This window comes from Helianthus annuus, chromosome 6 (assembly GCF_002127325.2).
Source record: "Helianthus annuus cultivar XRQ/B chromosome 6, HanXRQr2.0-SUNRISE, whole genome shotgun sequence".
Classification (NCBI taxonomy): domain Eukaryota; kingdom Viridiplantae; phylum Streptophyta; class Magnoliopsida; order Asterales; family Asteraceae; genus Helianthus; species Helianthus annuus.
In genome coordinates this window covers 6,222,909-6,242,658 of record NC_035438.2, presented here as the reverse complement: position 1 = coordinate 6,242,658, position 19,750 = coordinate 6,222,909, and the positions used below count along the sequence as shown (strand labels likewise).

The window sequence follows — 19,750 nt, the reverse complement described above, 5'->3', positions numbered from 1 at the left end:
GTACCACCAGCGGAACCATCCGATCATATCCATCTTCACTAGGCAATAATGCCTATACACCAATTCACGAGGAAACCCAATAAATCTGGGAAAACCCCCTTTGTGGGAATCGAACCCATGACCTAATGACCATAAGTCTTGTCCCACCCTCAAGATGCCACTAAGCTATAATGTAGTTATATTGTCATAATCTCGTGTGTGATTAAATATTTGGCATATAAAAAGAAGTAAACGAAATAAAAAAAAATCTTAGATATAGAGAGTTGAGATTAATTTTAGATGAAAACAAATAGGAGAAGGGCATAAAGATAATATCCTATATTTGTTAACTTTCTTTTTCACATGCAAGGCACGTGTCAATTCCCTCATTGTTTTAAAACGTCCGTAACTTTTTCATACAATATTGTTTTTACAAAAGAAAAAAATCACCATAATAACGAATGTTTTTTTATCTTTAATATGAGTATGATATTTCTATATAAAAATAAAATTAAAAAATTACATTTTTGGGTTTCTAGATATTATGTTAAAAGTTCTGGTTATTATGTTTTTCAACTGGGTTTTGGTCATTACGTTTTTACTAGGGTTTCTATACATTGTGTTATTGTTAGAACCTATAACACACTGTTATTCTGGGTTCTTGTTCATTGTGTTTTTATTATCAAAACATATAACACAATGTATGACACAATGAAGATGTGTTTTCTTTGCATTGTGTTAAAGGTTTAGGTCATTGTGTTTTTCAACTGGGTTTTGGTCATTACGTTTTTATTAAGGTTACTATACATTGTGTTATTATCAGAACCTATAACACAATGTTATTTTGGGTTCTGTCCATGGTGTTTTTATTATCAGAATCAATAGCACACTGTATGACACAATGAAGATAGGATTTTAATACATTGTGTTTAATTTTCTGGTATTTGTGTTTTTTAATTGAGTTTTGGTTATTACGTTTTTATTAGGGTTTCTACACATTGTGTTATTATCAGAATTTATAGGACAATATTATTTTGGGTTCTGTCCATTGTGTATTTATTATCAGAACTTATAATATAATACAATGTATGCCATAGTGAAGATGGTGTTATGTTTGAGTTTTATATACATTGTGTTATTAGTTTTGATTATTGTATCTTTCAACCAGGTGAGTTTTCTGTATATTGTGTTATAGGTTCTAGTAATTGTGTTTAGTCCCTCTTGTGTTTTACTCTGTTTTTCCATTGTGTTTTTTGTTCTGTTGTCCACTGTGTTTAATCTAATGTATGTTGTCCATTGTGGTTTTAGTCTATTGTCAATTGTGTTTTAGTCTGCTGTACATCGTGTTTATCTGTTCTCCGTTGTGTTTTTACTCTACTTTCCATTGTGTTTTTTGGTTTAATACTTATTTCGTTTTACGTCATGTTTATTGTGTTTTATACATTTTTCAAATTTGTTTTCCAAAAGTATAACAATATAGTTGATATTAAAGATAAAATGACGCTTGATTTTGTGGTATAATTTTTTTTAAATAAATGATGTATAAAAAAGTTACGGACATTTATAAAATGGGTAGGGGTAACATTTGATTTGCATGTGCATGTTTCGAGGCATGTGACTTGCAATGTTACGGACATTTCTCTTGGACAAAATTACCCTTCTTACTTAATCCCACCTTAAACACCTGTCATTGTATGATGACTTCTTAGCTTTTTTATTTATTTTATTTCAGGTTTTGTAAAATATCTTTGATCCTTACTATATAATGTTAGGGGCTGTTTGGTAGGCTATTAATGACCATTCAGATGCTACCTCTTAATGGTTTAAAACCTCTAAATGAATAAGAGGTAACCTCAAGTCTAAATGGTTAAAAGGTAACCTCTGAATGGTAAATCATCACATGTCACATTCTTCTACCTTCTCATTGGTAAAATTCTTAATGAATGTAATGAATTGTAACTAGAGCATCCACAACGCGGCTGAGGTGGAGAAGTTCGAAAAACCCTAACCACCTCCCACAAACCTTCCCCGTGTTGTGAGGTTGGTCTGGCCACAAGTCTGACGGTCTTGGTCCCCTACTCAAATGGTGAGTCCCTTTGGACAAGTGTTCAACACGGCGTGTAGCTTTAGGGAGGTTCAACTCACTTAAAAGAAAAAAAAAGAGAGAAAACGAGTTAAAGAGAATGTTTTGAAAATTGAGGAATTGAAAATACAAAAGCGTAATTGAATTTATAGATAACTAGGTTAATGCCCGCGCGATGCGCGGCTTCATCCAAAACCGTATTATTTACTTATAATATTTCAACAACAACTTCGGCATTTTAATATAAAACACAAAAGATTTCAATAAAGCACTCCATAACCCTTCGAGAGGATGCAAGTGACCGTCTATTCAATTGAAAGGAATCATTTCATTACATCCCTGCATGAAAAACAAAATCGATAAATTTAGGGAAAATGGGATTGAAAGATGATAACCCAACAGTGAAGGATCTCATTTTACAGCTCCGATAAATGCAGGCGTGTTTTCAAATAATGCTTCCGAAATGTTTGAAGACCGACAAATGTCCAAATAAGTAGCACTGTGAACATTTGTCGTTCTTTGGACAAATGTCCACAGTGTTGCTTCTTTGGACATTTGTCGGTCTTCAAACATCTAGTAAGCATTATTTGAAAAAACCCCCTAATTTATCGAAGTTGTAGAATGAGATCCTTAACTGTTGGGTTATCATCTTTCAACCACATTTTCCCTAAATATATCAATTCTGTTGTTCATACCTCCCAAAGCCACTTATCTGCCTCCACAGAGATCAAGACAGCTTGAAGCATAATCTGTACTTGCAAGTAGACAGGTATGCCACTCTACCCATTCACTGTCACCATGATAAAAAGGAATCATTTTGAGATTTAACCAAATGCTATGATTTATTTCAAAAACATGAATGATAAGTGAAAATGTCAAAAAAAAAAAAAAAACAAAGAAATAGAAATACCTGCAATATGACACTATATAAGTGATAATAGCCCCATGTTCAATAAGTTTGTTTGCTATACATGTCATGTGCCAACATTACCTATCCTAGGTGGCACTCTTCCTTCTGCAGGGAGTATCGGCTGCAACATTCACTGAAGTTGATTAACTACGGACTAATATTATTCCCTTCAAGCATCATGAACATTTATAAAAACAAAACAAAAAATGATAATTTTAGAAATATGCAAAACAAAAAAACTACCTCCTCTAATCCAATTTACCACAACATAAAGTGCTTTAACCTAAATATCTAACAAAGCCAATACACAATATAGAAATTATCAATAAGATACCTTAAAAACAACTTCCATCGCATCCGATACTATCTTATAATAATAACAACACTATAGTAAAAGAGATATATCAATTAAGGATTTATAAACCGACCGAGAACGTAATAACTTTTTGCATTTGTTCTTACTTCCATCTTAAGAATAAAACTCGAGAATTCACATATGGGACGATCAATCACAGCAAATCGGAGTGATGGAACTTAACATGACGACAAAACAAAATATATAATTATATATGACTACTATAGAAGAATGTTGTTCACAATTATTTAATAAAACACTTTGGAAAAGAAACTACAATAGAATAAATTTGGATACGAATTACATTTGAATTCAACAAACAACAATAAGATATAGAAGTAGAATGGTAGACCTTGTGTTTGCAACATTTCTCTTGAAACAATTTCGTATCTTTTTCTAAGAACACGTCTATCTCATAGGGTAGGAATTGACGTAAAACATAACACAGCACAACTAAACATATTTATGAAGCATGTTGATTTCTTACTTAGATTAAAGTATACGGATGACCCATCCTAGCTTTTCAAAAGTACATGGATGGTTCCTATGGTTTGCACTTTGTAATGCATTTAGTTCCCAATCAACAAATTTAAAGTGTTTTAGCATGTTCAAGTTAAGGACTATATGTGTCACAAATGGCAAACCACATGGACCATCCATGTACTTTTGGAAAAAAATTGACGATTAAACACGTTAAGAAGTATAAAACACATGGACCATCTTTGTAATTTTGGAAATCTATGTACCAAATCCAAAATTTTGGTAAATCACAAAGACCATCCATGTACATGACTCTTTTATAATCATTTATCCTCATGTATGGTATACGATCTTACAAAATTCCTTACAACATTTGTCCTATCAAACAAAGTGTTTCGAGAATTGGTAATTCGTTACAAAACTCTCATAAAAAAGATCCAAAACCCGTATGATTATTTGTGTCCAAATACATTACAACTAGGTGCGTTCAAGATTGGATAATCCGTTTTTTAGATATCCAAAAATCTAGTAGTAAATATTAATATCCGAAAATTCGAATACGAATTCGCGTATTTTAACGGATTCACTCAAATTTTCTAACCACCACAAATATTTTTCTTTTTTTTTGAACGGCAAGGAACGACATGCAACTACCGTGACACCAGGCGCTATGGCCAAGGTTGACTACTCGACCGCCGCCAGCCCCTTGGCTCTCCCAGATGCGCGGAAACCCGACCTCCACCCGCCCAAAGACACGACAGTGAAACAACAAGTCTTTCCCTAACCACTCCACCACTAACTCCCTCGTTCGCCACAAATATTTTTCTTAATTTGACAAACTAATATCATGGCTAACATCTAATTACGAGGAAGAATTAATGTAGGCCCATTAGAAACCAAGTTGGTTGGTGCAACCACCTACTCATATTTATCTCGCCGTCAAGCAAGATCAATACTCCTGCCAAAAAAAAGTACCATCAAGTGTATATATCAAGATTTCTCTTATTAACTTTCAATAAGAATGTACTAACAGAATTATTATATTTATTTGCAAACATTTACACATTTGTTGCATCTTATTAACAATAAATATAATAATACCTTCACACCGTGAATATAACAAACCAAACTTGGTGGGTTATTATTGGACTGGTGTGACATAGAAAATCACCACTTTGATTCCTGTTGGATAGTAAGTAAGCATCTAGAACTAAAAAAGCCCAACCCATAACCACAAATAGAGGGACCAAAAAAATAATAAGACAAAAGTCAAACCATATAAAGTAACCATTTGACCCAGTCAACCACCCAACCAGGACCCATAATTAGATTATGAGAGAGAGTATATGACCCAGACCCAGACCCACATAACCCATTGATCAAGGGTGGTACATGACCACGTGAAATCAGTCAGGCTTAGTTTTATGGTCTCATGTTGGCTTGTTGTTATTAAATTATGGGGTGTGGCTCATGGCTTATGCACTATGGACTTTGGATTCTTACTCATCCATTAGTAGTTGTACCATTGGAGTGGGTACCTCATTGGACAATTAAAAACTTTTTCACTTTCCTCTTAAATATCACATATTCACAAACCAATATTTCACTTCATTTGTAGCATCAATGGGAAAGATAACAAGTGGTTCATGGCTCACAAGAGTCAAGAGAGCATTCACTCCTCACAAATCTTTTACCAAAACACTAGATGATGATCTTGATGACAACAACATCTTGCACAAAAGAGAGAAGAGATCAAGATGGTTGTTTGGAAAGTCATCAAGAAAATCATTAACTAGTCATGTACAACATGAAATCACACAAGTGAAAGTTAATACATCAAGTCATGATACTTCTCATGAGGAAAATCACGCCGTCTTAACGAAGGAAGCCACCGCGAAAGCCGCTACCACGACCCCCCATGCAGCGCTCGAGATTATGCGTCTCGCCGTTAAACCTTCTTCTGTTTCCGTCAAGCATCATTTTGCTGCCACTATCATTCAGACATCTTTTCGTGGCTACCTGGTAATTTTCTACTTTATTATTATTTTTTTAATATTCTTAAATTTTTCTAGAATACATACAACACGACCTGTACTCTACAAGATTTGAACTTCCAACCTTTCTCGTCGACAACCGTGAAATCTTTAATCTTAATTATACTTGTTTATGTAATTTCTTAGTCATTAGTACTTGTTTTTACCTTTTTGTAAAATTAAGGTGGATTCTTCCGTACACAAAGTTACATCTATCTAGTGAAAACAAAACCTTAATCTACTATACGTACATTAAGTTATAACTAATTATGTTTACTTAAGATTTAAAACATATATGCTTAACAATGATAAACTTTTGTTGGACTGTTAGTTGATGGTGCAGAAACTCACGTGACATTGCACAAGTAATCATAATGAAAAGATTCCATTTTAAAAAGATAAACAAACAAGACTGACTGGATGCAGATAACACTGTTCATATCAATAGTATCAAAGTAACATGGAATTTATATAATGTTAACAAGACATGTTTTGTATGGCATTTGGCTGGTAGTTATTTAAAAGATGTTTTGTTACAACTTACAAGACATGTTTTATATGATGTTTTCTTCTGTGTAGATAGTTATTTAACGGTTTAAAAAAGTCACGTGACAAACATGATGCTTGAAATTTTGTTACATGTTTGATTGAAGGCAAGAAGAGCATCAAAGGCATTGAGGGGGATAGTGATGCTTCAAGCGGTGATTCGCGGACAAAATGTAAGGAAGCAAGCCGTCGTTACTTTAAGATGCATGCAAGCGCTTCTAAGGGTTCAATCTCGGGTGCATGATCAACGATCCAGGCTCTCACACGATGGAAGTAGAAGGTCGTTGATGTATGAAAACGCTTCTTTTTGTGAGTCGAAATATGTTCAAGACATAAGACGGAGGAAGTCTATGGGAATGGTAACAACTCATCCCACATTGATGATAGATATTTAAAATAATCTTACATTTAATAATAATGAGTTAATTACGCAGATAGTTCTTATGGTTTATTGAAAACACCTTTGAGTTAACAAAATCAAAACCACAGAAACTGTTACAAAAAACAAAAAAAACAAAAAAAAAAAAAAAAACCCTCAAAGCTGTTATTTTCAATAAACCACAAGGACAGTCTGTGTAATTGACTCTTTAATAATCGTGTATCGCAGTCAAGAGACGGGAATTGTGTCCCGGATGACTGGAGTGACAGACCACATAATCTTGAGGAGCTTGATGCCAAACTGCATAACCGAAAGGTAGTCACAATTTTCATGGTCGAGTCTAAATCTTTAGACTCGCGTTTTATTAAACTAATTAAAACGCGCGTCAAGTTTCAGATATCTAACAGAAACATGTCTACTATGGATGAAAAGGAGCTAGAAGAGACTGCTAGTTGGTTAGATCAATGGATAAAAGCAAAACAATGGGAAAACCAAAGAAGGGATTCTATAAAAACCATTGAAATTGATAGCCCAAGGCCCGGTTCCCGCTCGGGTGTACACAAACCGTCGATCTCTAATTACTCACCGAGTCGAAGGTCAAACTACAGTCCTTCACCTGGTCAACAACCCATCACACCATCACCGGTTAAGACAGTACCATTACAAATACGGTCCGCAAGCCCAAGGTGTATGAAAGAGGAAAGAAGCCACTTGAATGCAAACATACAAAGTTTACGCATAACCCCACGTGTCATGGGGTCCATGTGTCGTTACAGTACGTGTGCAAACGACATGACTGTACCTAACTACATGAGTGTAACCGAATCGGCTAAAGCAAAAATACGGTCACAAAGCACACCTAGACAAAGACCCTCAACACCCGAAAGGGAACGAGTTGGGTCTGTGAAGAAACGACTCGCTTACCCTGTCCCCGATCCATGCGATAATTACAATGTTCGGTATTGTGATTATGGTCAGAACCTAAGGAGCCCGAGTATTAAGAGTGTTCAAGTTGGTCATGTTGGTATGGGACAACAATGGTGTTCGGGGGACAGCACCACCGGCGGTGAAAGCTCTCCATGTTCTACTACTGATTTACGGAGATGGCTAAGGTGAGCTAACCTGACTCAACCCGACCCGACCCAACCGAACTCCCGTCAGAATAACTTAAGAGTTATCACATCTAGTTTAGTTGTTGAGTGATCAGAAGTAGCAGCATTCATATATCAAGTATTAAATGTATTCTGTTCATTGTCAGACAATTAATTGACTCTGGATTCAAACCAATAATGGATGATCAAGCCCAGTGGCGAAGCTTGAAATTTTTTACAGGCGCGGGGGGGGGGGGGGGGGGGGGGGGGTCGAAAACGTATATACCCAAAAATTTCTATAGAACCGGGGGGTCGAAAACATATATACCCAAAAACTTTTATACGAAAACTACATATATAACAATACTGGCCGAAAAGTTCGGGGGGTCGGGCGCCCCTCCCGGCCCCTTCAAAGCATCGCCCCTGATCAAGCCAACAGAAAATTAACAATTCATAATTCATTAGCATTAGGATTATCTTCCATTAACAAACAAATTGTCAAGTCAAAATGAAATCTAATTCAACTAGAAAACATCACCTAATGATCTGAACAAATTACCTAATGAAGCTAAACTCATGATCACAAGAACTGCTTGTAGTTGTAGTGGTAGTTGTAGTTGTAGTTGAACTAGATGGCACATTCAGAGGCCCATTAATAGTGCTAGCCACCCCTAGGCCCAATGCTTCACCCAACGGTCCACCAGGCGGTGAGCCCATCCAAGAACCCTGGCTCAACCAGTGGTCATGTGATTTCAAATCATCTCCACTTCCTATACCGAAACTATGATCGTCATTCCCATCGATCCCACCGCTACATTGCATCGACAAAGTAAGCGAGCAATTGTCTCCGCCTCCGGTTTTCGACCAAGCATCGATGAAATGCTGTCGTCTAGCACCTGCCGAATCTAACTGAAGATTACAGTAGTTGAGGTGGGAATCATGTTGATGAGTTTCGTCGAAGTTTTGTGGGAAAATGTGGGTCCGTTTGGATCCGACTCTAGGTGAATCGGAACTCATTGATTGCTGAAATTGTTGGTTGGATGAAGACACAACAGGGATAGTCCCACTCTTCATAAACCATTCATTGCACCTGCATTCATAACAAACAGTGGCGGAATCAGAACTTTTTTGTCAGGGGGTCATCATAAGACTTTCTTTACTACCGGCTACAACTAGAGAGTCTAAAACATATTTTTTCCTAGAAAAATCTCAGATTGTACATATAAAAATCTTGCAAATTTCTATGTTCGGGGGGGTCAGCGGACCCTCTTGACCCCCCTCTGGTTCCGCCCCTGATAACAAACAAAAACATCAAAACTATCAACATTAAATTACACAAAACAAACATTGAATATATGAAACACATCTATTAATGGTACCTGGGATGTTGATATGAGGAAGTAGGTGTAATATTGAGGCCACTAGTGGTCATAATGTTGTTGGTGTTGTTATGAGATTGGATTTCCACAGGCTTTCTTGAACGAGGTCGGTTCTTGTGTGCGTGACGCTCACAGTACTTCTGGTCAGGTGCCACATCCCTTGAACATCTCCATTTCTTACCATCGGTTCTCCTACACCGCCACGGCTCTGGATCCGACCCGCTTGAGAACCTCAAGTCCATACCCCCCTCTACAACACACAAAATCATCAACCATAAAAAAAATAAAAATAAAAATAAAAATTGTAAAATCCCATGTCAAAGTTTTATACTTTCTTTAAGAATGATACCTCTACATTACACACAAAATCAGCACCCAAAAAAATAAAGATTTTTGTACAATCCCATGTCAAAGTTGTATACTTTCTTGAAGAATGTCACCTCCAGATTACACACAAAATCAGCAAAATAAAATATAATACTAATAAAAAGATATTTGTACAATCCATTGTCAAAGTTTTATACTTTATTGAAGAATGTCACCTCTACAATACACACAACATCAGCAATCAAATAAAAAGATTTTTGTAAAATCCCATTTCAAAGTTTTATACTTTCTTGAAGAGTATCACCTCTACATTACATTACACACAAAATCAGCAACAAAAAAAAAAAATGATTTTTGTATAATCCAATGTCAAAGTTTTTTACTTTCTTGAAGAATGTCACCTCTAAAATACATAAAAAATCATCAACCAATTTTTTTTTTTTTTTTTTTTTTTGTAAAATCCCATGTCAAAGTTTATACTTTCTTAAATAATGTCACCTCTACAATACACACAAAATCATCAACCAAAAAAAAAAGATTTTTGTAAAATCCCATGTCAAAGTTTTTTACTTTCTTGAAGAATGTCACCTCTAAAATACATACAAAATCAGCAACCTTATTATTATTATTACTTTTTTTTTGTAAAATTCCATGTCAAAGTTTTATACTTTCTTAAAGAATGTCACATCTACAATACACACAAAATCATCAACCACAAAAAAAAAAGATTTTTGTAAAATCCCATGTTAAAAGTTTTACACTTTCTTGAAGAATGTCACCACTACATCACACACAACAATCAGCAACCAAAAAAAGAAAGATTTTTGTGAAATCCCAAGACAGTTTTATACTTTCTTGAAGAATGTCACAAATAAACAAATAGTTTTGAGGACAGAAGGAATAATAAAGAATGAAAATAAAATATTCAAAAAATAATAATATTAATTAAAAAAAAAGAGAAAGTACTGTTGGATTGAGTGGATAAAGGTATCAGGAGCTGAGGAGGAACAGGGATAGAAGCCATAATGTACTTGTAGATCATCATCTGCCTCTCAAGTTCTTGCCACTGAGTCGCTGTGAAAAGCACTTTCCCAGTAGTAGTATTTGACCCTGTATAAACTAAAAAATTTAATTTCTGACACAAAGATCCACAAAAGCTTCAAGATTTCATTTAAAAGATTAAAAACCTGTACTGGGTTGTTCCAAACAAATCCCAGATGCAACATGGTTGATGGCACCAGTTTCATTACCAAACACTCCACCAATATCCACTGGATCTTGATGCTTCTGACCCTGGTGATGATCGTCCCGATAATACTGATACTGGTACCGATGCTGATACAAAGACGAATCTTTACCCACCTCACTAGAATCATCATCAAATCCTCCACTCCCCCCTCCACTGCTTCTGTTTGTGTCCCCATTCCCCATTGTTTTTTTTTTATTTTTTTTTTTTTTTTTTTTGGGTTTTCAAGAAATACAAAAGCTAGATTTCTTGTAAAGATTCTTGTATCCTTACCCTATGAATATAATAAAAGGGTTCCCATGATTCCTACATTCACCCCCATTAAAGAACAATGACAAACAATTGAAACAAAAAACTTAAAATCTTGGTCCCCTACTACACCTGTTGTGGTGTTTCTCTCTCTAACTTTTGGGGGGTGAAAGATGAGATAATTTGGAAGTGTTCAATTGAAAAAGGTGAACCTTTTTCTTTTATCAGGAGTGTGCTCAAATGTGTGATAAGGAAAAACATATGAAAAGAAAAAGGAGTTGACAGGATGCAGTCACCCCCTTGCTCACCAAACTCCAATTGGTGATATAAACAGTCAACGCAAGAAATCTAGATCTGCCCATGTCTATGATCCTACGGTCCTATTCGCAGTTGGGTTGTTTGACTTTGATTTTCAATTTCTAAAGATTTGTGGCTCATTTATGATATTTATTTCACATAGTAGCTGTGTTTCGCAACTTCTGAATGATTAATGATTAAGGGGCTGTTTGTTTACCTTTTAATGAGGCTTTTAATGGTTCAGACTTTTTACTGGTTCAGCACTTAATGGTTCAGACAGTTTGTTTCACGAGCAGGTGTCTGAATGGTTCAGACATTTGCCTCTGAATGGTTATGATTTATACAAGAGTCTGAATGGTTAAGACCTCTAATCTGAATTGGTCAGACATTTGCCTCTGAACGATTAATCATTATACATGCTCTTAATGGTTCAGACCTGTTCAACACTTAATGGTTCGGACCTCTTACTGGTTCATCACTTAACCATTCAGATGTTGCCAAACAGCCCCTAAGTGCTAAACCAGTAAGAGCTCTGAATCATTAAGTGCTGAACCAGTAAGAGGTCTGAACCATTAAGAGCCAGTATAATGCTTGACCATTCAGAGGTAAATGTCTGACCAATTCAGATTAGAGGTCTTAACCATTCAGACTCAGTATAATACTTAACCATTCAGAGGCAAATGTCTAAACCATTCAGACATCTGCTCGCGAAACAAACAGTTTGAACCATTAAGTGTTGAACCAGTAAGAGGTCTGAAGCATTAAGAGCCTCATTAAGAGGTAAACAAACAACCCAATAATCTATTAAAGGTAACATGAGATCTTAATCGGCATTGCAAATCACTCCTTTGTGTTAACACTATCGTAAGTGGTACCAGGTAGGGGTGTAAACAAGTCGAGCGGCTTGAGATCGACTTGAGAAAAAGCTCAAAACAAGCCAAGCTTTATCGAGCTCGAGCCGAGCTTGAGCTTAAAATAAAAACTTGTTTATTTATCGAGCCCGAGCTGAAACCTGAAATATGAAACGTAACAAACTCTATTTGTTTTAATTTGAATTTTAATAACAGGGGCATTATGGTCATTTCAAATAAATTAACAGAATATATGGATCATGTTAGTGAGGGTGAACTGTAATAGTTACGAAATTGAAACCATGGGGTCTGTTTTGGCAATTTTTAAACGAATGGACTGAAATAGTGATTTTTGACAAACCACGGGGACGAAAAACGTAATTAACTCTATTAGTTTTTCTTAATATATTATAACATTTACCCCTTAGTTAAAGTTGACTAGTAAACGAGCCAAGCTTATTTAAACTTGTTTACGAGCCGAGCTCGAACCTAAAAATAAGCTTGTTTAGTAAACGAGCCTGAGCTTCACTTATCGAGCTCGCGAGGCTAAACGAATCTATTATTTATATTATTTTTATGAAATATTAATTAGCATATAATAAGCGAGCCGAACTCAAGCTTGAGAAACTACAAACAATCCGAGCTCGAGCTTTAAAAATAAAGCTCGAGCCGAGCTTAAGCTTTATAAACAAAGCTCGAACCGAGTCGAGCTCGAGCTCGAACCTGGTTGAGCTTGAGCTCGGCTCATTTGCACCCCTAGTACCAAATCTTATTCTTTGTTTATGGTTTAAGGAGTGGAATACAAGCACGTGTATTATCTTGTTGACGGAATATATCCTTAGTACATAGCAGTTGTTGAAAGTTTGTCGTATCCGGATGATTAAAAAAGAAAGAAACTTGTAGCACGCCAAGAATCAGCAAGAAAAGATGTACGGTTATTTGGTGTTCTAAAGCAATGATGGCACATTGTGCAACACCAGACACGCGGATTCACACACAAAAAAAAAAACAAATTGAGATTTATAATGCATGTTTATATCTTATTGCATAATATATATATCGAGGATGAAGGTCACGCAATATGTTAATATGATGAATACGACATTGACCGGAATGTTGTATGTAACGATCCATATTTCATACTTTCTATTTTTAGTAAGCTTGTTTTCGAACTTCGTTTTAATCTTTGTAATCTTGAGACTTTGATCATAATGCAGATACATTTTAATCATACTTGTTATTCATACGTACATGATATGCAATCAATCATCAAATACGTGTTTACATGCGAAACCGAGACTTAACATACATTCAAATTATCATTTATACATGCACGAAAAGTATCACATATATACACTTCCTATACTTGAAAATATGCTAATATACAAGTTTATAGCATAAAATAACATCAAATATAAGTTTAGGGGCTAAAGGCGACAAAACAGAAAATTTAATACCCTGGCTGCGTCGCCCGATGACCAAGGCTTTCCTTGGTCGCGCGACGCGAGGACCGTCAATCCGCAGCGAGTTGGTTGCTGCTACGGGTTGCTCACCTTTTTTCACCTCCTCTCTTCCCCAATCACCTTATAACTCCATTAAAACACAAATCCTAAACGTCCATTATAAATACAAACCTCCATCAACACCATTTCACTTTCCACACTCCTCAAACTCTCTTTATAAGCTAAAATTCTGCAACTTTGGGCAGAAAATTGTTAAGCTTATAAGTGAGTTTAAGTTTACTTTTCCTTTCTCTTCTTCATTAATTCTTGCTTCTAACCTCTTGGACAACATCAAGGATTGTTACTCAATGTTCACCATAGTGTAGCGACGTGGTACAACTCCATATTTGATGTCCAAAGTGGGTTACATTTTCTGTTTTATAAAACTTTTACAACTTACATTGTTCATTGTTCATCTTAGGGGAATCTTGCACCATCCTTGTTCCCAACCAAACCAATATTGTGGGCTTGTGTTATGATAAATTTCCAGAAGAATAGAGGTACAAAACCTCGATTATTTACTGCCCTAAAGGTCCCAATTGATCAACAAAGTGTCGAGATCAACCAAACTTTCAACCTTCAATGTTAAAAGACTTGAGTTTCGATTAGGTGTGAACAATGGAAGCCTTGGCCTTCCAACTATGATTCCACCTCACTTAGTTAGTTAATCCATTTCTACATAACCTAAGCCACCAAGTAAACTTTCTAGTAACAAAGTGTCCAAACTACACCTAGTCTCTAAACATTTGCCATGTTTGGAATGCACTCGTCTAGTATGAGCTCACTTGATTACTTGGTGGATTAGATGAGTTGTTTACATTAACTTTATGTTTCATGACCATATGAAATCACCTTCATGGTTGTTGTCACACCCCTATATTTCCACATAACCCGGTGGGCCCGGTGGGGAGTATCGTGACGTAGTTGATATCATCATAGACAATTAAACACAGATATAGCATAGCGGAAGGCTTGGAATGAAATTACTATTACAGACCAAATGTTCAAAGTTTAAAATAGTAATTATACAGACGGTGGTAAAAAGGATCCACAGGCGGATCTAATAAATGTTCAAAATGGGATTAACAGACTTTGGGCATCCTAAGGATTTGCAAGATCCTTTATTGACACCAAGCAACTCCCAGCCTAATTGCGTTTAGTACCTGTCACTTAGTCTTTTGAAAATACGTCAGTTTACACTGGTAAATACAATTAACTGACACATTTGAAAATATTTCAAAAATTGGTTTAGGTGCACAAGGCACAAAAAATCTTTTATAACTTGGGACAGTTAAGAATTTTTTCTTGTACACAGTTTTACATGTTTGTCAATACATATGGGGCCCAGTATAGAAACCGAGACATGATTAAACGACATACCACTTTTATAAACCCACAAAGGAGTTATCCCCAACCTTGTGGGTAAAAAAATATATTTTAGCATTTTCATCTATCAGGTGTATGCCTAGACCCCGTGCATAGGTCGTGGCCACTTGCAATTAAATGAGCCGAGAATATCCAGGACACGGTCGTGTTAACCCCTAATGTTTAAGTTATCAAACAAAACAGGTTAAAACGGGTTATACAGATTTGTTAACCACAATCCGGCTAAGTGATCCCATACCTGACCAAGCGGTAATAATTTACCGTATCCCAAGCCCGTATAAGGGAAAATAAGTTAAAAGTATTTACCTGAATTATAACTTGATTTTAAATGCAAGAGTTAACTACTCAGCCGTATAATTCACTAAGACACGTGAAGATAGCTTTTACCGGGGCTCCTAGTCTAGAATGATGGTAATATTAACCAATTAGATTGCTAATGGGTCCTATTTAAGTCGTAGACTTAGACCAGCTAGATTAAAGAACGAATTACGATACTATACGCTAGATTAAACGATGACTGGAATGGAATGAAATTTTGACCCAACAAGTCTGAAGACTTGTATAATGTGGGTAAATAAAATAGATTATGGAATTTGAAGTTTAAATGATGAGGTTAAACCCGTTTCGGTTAATTTATGCAAACTAGTTACATAAGTCGAACCGAACGCGTATAAGCATCAACGTGTAACCGGATGAGTCATATACAAGTTATAACAACCTTCCTAAAACACCCCTGACACCCCTAAACGTCTTAAAATATACCCCGTATGTGAAAAACGGGCCTAGAATACCCTAATATTTATAAAAATCAAACAAAAACAGGGTTGTCGCGGGCCGCGACCCGAACCCCCTTAACTGTCGCGGGGTGCGAGCTAGTTGACTTGACGGACAATAAGTCCACCACGTGTCCGGTTACGTATCAAGGCTACACCTTTGACTCACCAAGGCTAGTGCCTAGCCAGTCTACCCCGCGGGCCGCAAAGGCCGACCCTGTAACCCTCGCGGGGCGTGAGCTGCCCTTCGGCCAAGCTATATATAGAAGTCAAGAGCCTCATTTGTCATCGTTCAAATTTCTGAATTCTCTCTCAACTTCTGTTAGTCAAAACTCTCGGGATTATACCCCTATAAAGCGAAGCTCTACCTCGTTGTAAGTATTATAACCCCCGATCACGTATTTGTTACCCTACTCGATTGATCTAGGGCACTATAACGCATGTCAAGGCTCTGCCTGACTCAGTCGTTGGAGTTCTATCTCGTGTTACACCCGATTGATTTAGGACTCCGTAATGTATGTAAAGGCTCTGCCTGACTCAGTCATTGGAGTTTTGTCTCGAGTTGTACGGTTAATGTGATTCGTGTTATCTTACTAACACATGTGCATTGTTTAATTTTTAATAGATAATAACCAGGAGATTCATTAGGAAGCTTTAGTTTTACCTAAGTAAACAATGTGAGTACATCTTACTTTTTGTCACTTTTTTACTAAAACACTCAAATGTTTTTAATTATACTTAACAGTGATTGAGTGTAACACCTCGAATTTTTGGGTCCAATAATGTGTTAACACGTGTCATGTGTTTACACGTGGCATTTATATTAAATAAAGGACTAATTTTGACAAACCTTGAAAGTATATAAATTCGAGGGTTATAAATGTCAACAAGGGTAAATATACTGTATAGTGACCCTAAATAATGCTTGTACCTTCAAACGAATAAATCGTAGATCGTACGGAAGCGAAACACGGAAGTAAGTGAGAGATTACGAACTACAGGGGTTAACTGTGTCAACATGTTTAATTATACCTCTGAGTGACCCTTTAACGTTCCCATGGCTTCGTAACAGGATTATACGCTCACTAGAATATACTGTATAAATTCCGCGAAGTTCCGTCTTAAAACGAGAGAGTTATACTCAAATTCGTATGAGAAGGGTTAAAAGCGTCAACAGTGGAAGTTAAGGCTTTCCAAATAATTAATAAACTAACCGGGGACTTAATAATGCGGGTAAATAACACAAGGCCCCTATCGGTAAATAACCGAGGGCCAAACCGCAAAGTTACCCCTTCAAACCCGAAAGGTCAGGTAAATCATTACGAAAGATTTCGTTATTAATTACCGGATTCTGATAATCATTACAAAAGATTTAGAATTTCTGGAAATCTGACCTCTCGCGACCCGCGTTGTGTTATGGGTTAAGTTGAGGCGGGCCGCGAGCCTCCTAAATTACACGCCTGATATTTGAATATTAGGCGACCCGCGTTAAAGGAGCATGGAACTTCCATGCGGGTCGCGTAAAGTGCCCAGATGCAGAAAGTTGTAACTTCTTGCCTTTTGGAGCTTTTGAACGATCAAACAACCAATTAATGGAGCATGGGTGCCCCCTACTCGACCCATACCCCTTAGGGACACCTGCCCATGATCCATGATCAAGTGTAGCATGTGTTGTAATGATCTTGAAGGTTTATGAACACTATAAATAGCCACATTGGTTCATAACATTCACCACAACACAAACACTTCTATCTGATCATTCTAAGAGCTCTCTAGCATCCATCTCTGCTCTATAAGCAAGAACACACTTCTGTAAGTCGTTCATAACCATTTTGGTCATACCTTTCCATAGTTAAAGCTCATAAACACAACCGTCGTAACTAACGGTTGTCATTACAATAACTTGCAAATGGTTCAGTCTTATGACGGATCAAAAGTAGTTTTGAGTTGGTAATTATGTGGGTAATAAACCTCTAAAAGGGTTCCCCCTGATCACCACTCTAACTATGTCAAATATCGAGTCAAACGTGCGGTTAAAAAGTCAACAGAAAGCTATTTTAGCGATTTATGCACAATCTATAATGTATATGTTATGAAACCTGTTTTGACACTTATAAAACATGATATTAAGTATATAAACTTGTTTGCGCTCGTTTTAATCGATCATTTGCTATATTGACCCGGTTCGGAGCCGAATGTCGCAAAAGTTTGACTTTTGCTTTGACTTCAGTTCTGACCCGTTTTAGTGAGGTATAGATATACCTTAGGACACTCTTAGGACCAGGTTACATGATGGTATAAACCTCTGTGATCGGTTCATGAGTTACCCGAGTCTTTTACGCATTTCCGTTAATCGCCTAAAAATTGACCGTAACGCCGTTTTGAAAATAAAACGAGTATTTCGGACACGTGAACGGACCAGAACCTTGCTTACTAAATTATAAGCATGTCCTTAAAGTTTCACGTCAATCCGAGGTCTAGAATGAGAGTTATGCTAAATGGCGCATTTAAAGTAAACTTTTGTAATAAACGGCGCAATTAGCATAACGCCCATCTAAACCAAGATTTCGACACCAAAACTTTTACCCACTGTATTAAAATAATATTTTGGAAATTTTAAAGATTTTTAATAATTTTTACCTCGCTCATAACCTGCGGTTATGGCTACGGTTCGGTAAATACCGAATATGCCCTTTTTGGCCAAAACATGAGTTCTACAAGGTCTTTTGACCCGATTCCAGTTGCTACTGGTTTTAAATAATAAATAAAATATTTTAAGCTTTATAAGCTGTTCGGGAAACTCAGATTTCCTGTAGAACTCGAAAAGCTCTTTAAAAGTCTTTAAAATGACCAAAAAGCCCCTACGGGGCATAATATTAACTTAAACTCGTTACGAGCGTCACGGAAGGTATCCTACTGATACCACAACCCATTTAAGGCGTATTGACTCAGGAAATAAGCGTACGACTCTGATAGTTAACCGTTTCGCCTATTGCGCGCACGGTTCGGCTTATGAAACAAGTTTTCATAAATTAGCCGATACGGGTCAAATTATATTATTTGAACCCCAAAATCCAGAGTGTGAACCTTGAACCCATATAAAACAAGTCTCTGAACTTGTTTGGGGCGGAATCACATTCCATTCTCGGTTTTCGCCTTTCGTGCGATTAAACCATATATATATATATATATATATATCGGAACCAACCGGTCTAGGCTACGGCCATTTTAACGAACCGTTAGGATTCTAAGAGGTTAATTAAAACCTTCGTTCCAGATTAGGAGCCCCAGTAAAAGCTATCGGTGATTTAATCCAATTAAGGAAATATACTTGCAAAGGTAAATACTTTAACTTATTTCCCCTATATGGGCTTGGGTTACGGTATATTAATACCGCTTGATTGAGCATTGTATTCTTCCATCGCTTAGGTGGTTAATTAAATAATACGATCGGCTCATTTAAACAGTTTTGTTTCTTATAAGCCTTTGGGGGGTTTAATGACCGTTGTCCCGGATATCCTTGGCATCATTTTACGAAATGGCCACGACCATCGACATCCCGGTGTAGGCGTACACCCGGTATAAAGTGTCGACATTAAATTAGAAGACGTAGCCGTTGGTTTTTATACTACGGTTTTACGCAATGTGGTGTGTCTATAAATCTTTAACCCGGCACGACCCGGGCTACTGAACGCATAAAAGAACATGTAAAACGTTCACAAGATTTTATTATAATTTTCCCGAGTTATAAAAGAGTTTGTGCCTTGTGCATTCAAATCAATTTTAATAAACATTTTAAAATGTGTCAGTTGAATGTATTTACCAGTGTAAACTGACGTATTTTCCCCAAAAAGATTAAGTGCAGGTACTATACGAATTTGGCT

General features: G+C 36.5%; 2 protein-coding genes and 1 long non-coding RNA gene across 6 annotated transcripts; 1 reads left to right on the top strand and 2 right to left on the bottom strand.

Annotated features, from left to right (window-relative positions):
• Positions 1-2,227: 2,227 nt before the first annotated feature.
• LOC110863694 lies at positions 2,228-4,684 on the bottom strand. Of its 2 annotated transcripts, XR_002549293.1 has the most exons (4): positions 4,462-4,682; positions 2,973-3,093; positions 2,758-2,852; positions 2,228-2,401 (listed from the first exon to the last, which is right to left on the bottom strand). It is a non-coding gene; the product is annotated as an uncharacterized LOC110863694 (long non-coding RNA). The 2 variants fall into 2 exon arrangements; XR_002549292.1 differs by having other exon boundaries at positions 2,228-2,852; positions 4,462-4,684.
• A 604-nt stretch (positions 4,685-5,288) lies between these two features.
• Positions 5,289-8,090, top strand: LOC110864486 (protein IQ-DOMAIN 1). Of its 3 annotated transcripts, none has more exons than XM_022113561.2 (4): positions 5,289-5,829; positions 6,494-6,745; positions 6,994-7,080; positions 7,156-8,090. In XM_022113561.2, exons 1-4 carry the CDS (start codon positions 5,431-5,433, stop codon positions 7,879-7,881), a joined length of 1,464 nt encoding a protein of 487 aa, XP_021969253.1. In that variant the 5' UTR covers positions 5,289-5,430; the 3' UTR covers positions 7,882-8,090. The 3 variants fall into 3 exon arrangements, with proteins under 3 accessions (XP_021969253.1, XP_021969255.1, XP_021969254.1); XM_022113563.2 differs by having other exon boundaries at positions 5,290-5,829; positions 7,198-8,090; XM_022113562.2 differs by having other exon boundaries at positions 5,428-5,829; positions 7,162-8,027.
• A 207-nt stretch (positions 8,091-8,297) lies between these two features.
• LOC110864487 (growth-regulating factor 8) lies at positions 8,298-11,358 on the bottom strand. The gene is made up of 4 exons (XM_022113564.2): positions 10,750-11,358; positions 10,529-10,672; positions 9,236-9,485; positions 8,298-8,946 (listed from the first exon to the last, which is right to left on the bottom strand). The coding sequence occupies exons 1-4, from the start codon at positions 10,991-10,993 to the stop codon at positions 8,412-8,414; spliced, it is 1,173 nt and encodes a 390-aa protein (XP_021969256.1). The 5' UTR covers positions 10,994-11,358; the 3' UTR covers positions 8,298-8,411.
• Positions 11,359-19,750: the final 8,392 nt, after the last annotated feature.